Here is a 6,000-nt window from a genome sequence, read left to right as displayed (position 1 = left end):
TATTAGATGTCCATCCATGTCTGAGGACATCGGGAGATGATGTGGATACCGGCCACTAGGGGCAACAGTGAGTGCTGTTACATTTAAGTAGGTTTCAGTATTGCTAGACTAACCCTTTACTTTAACCCTTATTTTAACCATTAAGAGTTCATTCCTAATCTTACGATTTCGGAGTTAATGACTAAACTTAACCTTAAACACTTCTGAATGTGATGTTTGGAACAACTTTAAAATTGGACGTTTGAGAAACATGGATGCATGTCTAATTCTGACATGAGACTGTGAGAGCTTGTTGAAACCACCACCAAGAGCGCCACTTCACACGGTCATTCATTGGCCTCATTTTTTACTGCTCAATCATAGGTCGTCATTGTTTCACATCAAAAGACAATTCCTATACCCAACTCCCTCCTCCAACCACATTTACCCCTCCGAGAGTTGTGTAGGGTAGGACTAATTTGGTTGTACAGGAGGGGCGTGGTCTGTCATTCTCTGCCGGGAGAGAAGAGGAGAGAGACAGGGCGAAGAGGGAGAGAAAAGGATCTTTGTGTGATTTCTGCCATATCTGATGTTATCCGGTAGGTAGAGACACTGAGGCCCGTGTTGTCGGTCGGTCCGACTGGTAGCCAGTTAAGTCATTCAGCCTCAGTACCAGACAGAGTGCACTCCGCTCAGCAGCACAGCACAGAACTGGGACGGCGAGGAGAGAGACGAGGCTGCTACATGCTGCAAGCTGCTCGTTTACTATTGAACATTCTCGCATTGATCCGCGAAGAGAGATTGGGGCTTTTCCCAACACATTCGAAGGAGGGATTTAATCATGTTTCGAACCTTAGTCGCGCTGCTGATGCGACTGGCAGCTGTGCAGGTAGGCTACGAAACAGTTTCTTCGGTTTGGTGTAGTGGTGGGGTTGGTTGGTTGGCTATGGGACAGGGGTCTGAGTGACGGCTTGGTTTTTGCTCTATGATGATGGTCAACTCACTAGGGGAGACCGGGGTTGGTTGTCACAAGTATTACTCTCATTTGTATTTCTCAGCACCAGTATTCTTTACAGTATTATTTTCAATATTAAGAGAAAGACCAAGGTCTTGGGTTAAAATGAGGACCCTTTTTATATTCCAAAGAAGAGTTATAAGCCACCAAACATTCAGTCCACTTGTGACAACCAGTTACCAGCCCTATTGCAGGGTTGGATGTCACACACCAACAGCCCCAATGCGGGGTTGGATGACACACAGTATGGGGTTGGTTGTCACAATATTTGCTAGTAGCTTATTCCTTTTGTAACATGAAATTAAGCAATATTGCATACAGTTTTTATAAATAGCCGAGCCTTTGTTTGATGGAACGATTTTCTTAACAAAATTAAGCATTTACTCCGTTAGAATAACATTACATTTTTTTGTAAATTTGTGTGTGCACATAATTATTCAAGCATACTCCCATATTTCAAACATTTACAAGTAAAATACCAATAATTTCCTTTTTACTTTCACCTATGAAAAACACATTCTCCTCACCTCAATGTTTTGTCATGTTGACATGAATTGACCAGGTGGATGAGTTATTTCAAAGAATTCACACTTTTGAACATTACAAATATTACACAGTGCCATTTAGATTGGGAGTAATTAACACTGTGACAACCAACCATTGAGTCAACCAATGGTCTGCAGGATATGACTGCATTCATTTCCTTCTACATTGCCTACATATTAGGTTGTTGGTTTATATTGATTTTAAACTACACTCTTAGAATTAAAGGTGCTAAGTAGAACTGAACAGTGTTTTTCAGTTTGTCCCTTTTTTGGTGCTGGGTAGATCTGCAAAGAACCCCCTGTATATGGTTCTGCCTCGAACCCTCTATGTAGGGTTCTACCAAGAACCATTTTATCATCTAAAGGTTCTTCCTAGAAGCATCTATGAAGGGATCTACCTTGAACCCAGCCAGAGTTAAGATATCCAACAGAATGACTGCCGGGGTAGGGAAGGTACAATATTGAGACTACCTCAATCATGTAAACTATAGCAGCCATTTCAGTAAGGTGTGCAATAAATCCAACAGATTGTTTATAAAACTGTATGTTATTTATCTTTGTGTAGCATAAAATGTATTAACTAATCAACTTACGTAAAAAAAAAAAACAGATATTACAGTAAACCGAACAATTCTGAAAATCTCCCAGCAATAGAGCATGCTGTGAAATATTACACACGGTTCCATGTAGAACCCTTCTTGCCTTCCAAAGAATCATCAAAGAACCCTTTCTTCCAAAACGGGATCTTAGGATGTTCAAGGTTCTAGGTAGATCCCTCTCCCTCTGCAAATAACCCTTTTGCAACCCTTTTTTCTAAGGGTGTATGCGTTAGGATCTTGCTCAAATGTAGGCTAATTGTGCATTCCATTTTGTTAATATTAATTGGTTTTTCAACATGAATATCTGAGTTTCGGTCTGAGTTTCGGTCTGGCACACAATTTTGCAGTCATAGCCGCTACAGTAGCCTGCACTTTGTTTAAACTGCAGCTCTCCTATGTTATTTCTTTACTGAATTGCCCATTGATTTGCCTAATCACGCTGCACATTTGACGGGCAATAGCTTACTCGGTGAAGGGAATTGTTGTCGTTTTGGAAATATTCCAAATAGCCTCTAGGGACCGTTTAGTTTACGCTCTGCTCTGTATACACCCATGATTCATAGTGGTCGTTAACTGTAGGCTTGATCTGTAACCTAGGCTATGCAGGGTTATGGGACGGGTGTAGAAAGGTCGACTTTTCTAGCCTATGCGATGCCGTTATGGCTATTTGAGACGATACCGTTAATATTGTGTACTGCAGACAGGTCACAAGGCTGAAGTTGCGCCCGTGCACTAAATCGGATGTGTATTTAGATACACTATAACCTCATTTGATTCAGCCATAACCTAGACACTAAGAACAGAGGGTTCATCAAGAGTTCTTTGGGAATGGTGATGGTTCTATGTGGAACCATAATTACTCTTTGCAGTTCCCAAAAGGTGACGGCTCATTTACATTGTTTGGGGCGTAGCGTACGGCTCTTTTTTGTGCAATGGTGAGTGAGAGTGCCATTCCAGTTCATCTAATCTGTTGTGTTATGCCAGTACAACATGTTATAGATGACTATGGCCGGTAGCATTGTTTTGTGAAAGACTCACCTATAGCCTTATCTCAATAGACAAAGTCAGTGGTCAATTCTCTTCTCAGCAACATCCAGTGGTTCCAGTGCTATCACACCTGATTCAACTTGTCAATTAACACAATCATAACACTCGTGGAATTATAAAGGTCCTTGAACAGTCAATCTGATTCCCATGTAAAATAGCCTTTTGAGTGACTAAAATATCACCCATAATATTTTGGGGGGATAGAAATGCTCAAAATGTAAGAAAAATTACTTTTCTTCTCATGGCTAACTACCAAGACATTTTAAAAGACAGGCTGAGTGGGTGGGAAGCGTATATTAATTTATTCACTTTGACTGACTGCTCTTTGTAAGGCCTATGTCAAGAAACTTGGGCACAGTGTTGCAGTAGAAGTATCTCAAGAAAATGTTGTGATACACATTTATTTAGATTTTGTTTTTATACATCTCCCATTTGGTGTGTCTTTTGTGATGTGGCACTGACGGATGTGTTGACATGACAACTGTGTCAGAGTTTTGAATCTCCCCCCCACACTTTTGTTCCATGCTGACTGAAGATCTAGCTAGCCAGTAACTAGCTAACACCAGACACACATGAAAGGAGAAACATATATGTGTCTTTGCCATAGGTTAATATTGTAATCTTTGAATTATACTTGCTGACACCATACAGTCAAATTATGGCACCAGTAGAGTAACTATCCATCTACTTAAACCAAATCCCTATGCATACATGCCTTTTCCGATAGTTAGAAGGCGGTACTTATTTAAATGAAGTAAGAGAATGTCACGCTTCCGTTGGTGTATTAAAACGAGAGAGTTATGGTGACATCACCCTATCCCCTTAATAATCCCGCCTCCTGAATCCAAGTGTTTGACACGGGGAGGGGACCAGTAACTTCATGATCAAACTTTAGGTCAAGCACACTATTACACTCATCAAACACACCTTTTGACTGGAAGGAGAGCGAGTGCACATATTTGTTTGACAGTGAATTGTTTTTCACAGGAAGTTATGTTTAACAGGCTACAGTCTATTCCCTTTCATCTTTTTTGTTGTTGTATTGGCTGTATTTACCAACGGTCTGTATAGGTCCAGAAAAATACATCAGTTATTGTCTGTTTTTATTATAATATTTTTGCTTTGCCTGAAATTGCTGTCTCTGCGCCACGGATGTATTTCCTATGTCTCTTCCCACGGAGGCTTCCCCATTCAGGGTAAAAAGCAAGCATCTCATGCACTGCAGGAGCTGTACTTATACTACGCTCTCTTCTGGAACAATGTGGACCGACCAGAATTCCGATGCAACAATTGTTTACTCGCAGAGGACCATAGGGAAGAAGTGGCTACTATTAGAAAACAAATTCAAAACTTGCCTAATCTACTTGGGAAAGTAACCCCGCCTACCTTCTCCTTCTCTACACCACAGCCTGGACGCCATTCCGAGGTGTTGAGAGTATCACCACCATGTCAACACTCCTTGACTTAATAGCCAATGCTTTCCAGGGACCCCTTCCCGAAGAAGTCTCCCAGTCCCCTGGGAAATGGAGCAGGACCGTTACCTCTGGTGGATTTAGCGGATTATACTGTCTCCAATCCTGCTGCCCAACCATGGAAGCATGTCACCCGCCGTAGGCCAAATGGAGGGAAGTGGCTTGTGGCTAGAGGGGCTTTTTTGGTGTTCAGAAGCTCAACCCAAATCCAATTGTTCAACAGCTTCGCCGTCTTGGCTATGGAGATTCTCGCGCCTTCGTCCCTATCCACCCTCCTTCCCAGGGAGATTCTACCTCGGACTAGGATTCTCCAAGTTCCCGAGAGGGACTCTGCCCCAGACTCAGATCCGCTCACCGTCAAAAACATTGTGCTATCCTGGGTCTTGGTTACAAGACAATACTAGGCTGCTTCCTACCAATTTACACCAGAACATGGGAGCTGTCGCTATAGTAATCCATGTGGGATCTAATTACATTAGGATTGCTAGCTCGGAGTGGCTGAAACAGGATTTTAAAGAACTCTGAAAGAATCCAACAAGGATCCAAGTTTTTCAGGCCCCCAGTGCCACCACTGAGTCGTGTCAGCGAAAGATTCAGTAGGTTGCTGGCACTACATGATTCACTACCAGTCTACTCTAACTCTGTTGGAGTTACTTTTGTGGATAAATTTGACACCGTTTGGAAACAAGAGATAATCTAAAGAGAGGATGGGGTCCAAACAAATCATCTTGGTGCCTGGACCCTGGTCTTGCATTTCAAGGCTGCGCTGAGACATACCAACACCCCATGTTTCGCTTAGGTAATCCCAACCATAAATGATCCGCATTATCTTCATACTGCATGTTCGCAACAGGTAACCCTCATTGACTCTTGTTTTAATCCACTTCCTCGCTCAAAGCATAGGCACAATGGTACAGTTCTAGACAATCTTTTATCTATACCATTTCAAACTAGCCCTATGGTATTTTCAATTAAGGGGTTACCAATTGAGCATAGTATGCTTGTATTAGAGACTCCATCTGACCTGAAATCCTGCAGCTGTGGCATTGAACTGATTCATGTAAATGCCAGCAGTTTGATCTCAAAAATGTATTTTATTATAGCTCTGGCCTCTCAAACCATATTTACAACCAACAAGTGCTCTTAGCCAATTGTCTGACTTGTTATCTGACTATGTTAAATCTGTTTTATTAATTTTGGTTGATCTTAATCAGGTTTAGTTGATGCCAGCTTCTGATTGAACTAAATCTAACTCAGTTGATAACTGAATCAACCCGCCCTTTAAACACCCTGAAAAATCTACTCTTTTAGATATTATTTTGACAAATGCCCCTCACAAGTAT

At 41.7% G+C, this 6,000-nt stretch overlaps 1 protein-coding gene across 1 annotated transcript in view; it reads left to right on the top strand.

The window, feature by feature from the left end:
- Positions 1 to 432: 432 nt before the first annotated feature.
- LOC112250022 (cadherin-2-like) overlaps positions 433 to 6,000 on the top strand; it is an 89,292-nt gene continuing 83,724 nt past the window's right edge. Inside the window, exon 1 of the mRNA XM_024419835.2 lies at positions 433 to 868. Within this exon, the coding sequence (XP_024275603.1) occupies positions 821 to 868 (48 nt within the window). The 5' untranslated portion in view covers positions 433 to 820. The remainder of the gene's footprint in view (positions 869 to 6,000) is intronic.

Source organism: Oncorhynchus tshawytscha, linkage group LG01 (assembly GCF_018296145.1).
Source record: "Oncorhynchus tshawytscha isolate Ot180627B linkage group LG01, Otsh_v2.0, whole genome shotgun sequence".
NCBI classification, from domain to species: Eukaryota; Metazoa; Chordata; class Actinopteri; order Salmoniformes; family Salmonidae; genus Oncorhynchus; species Oncorhynchus tshawytscha.
The sequence above is the reverse complement of the archived record's forward strand: the minus strand, read 5'-3'. Positions and strand labels throughout refer to the sequence as shown.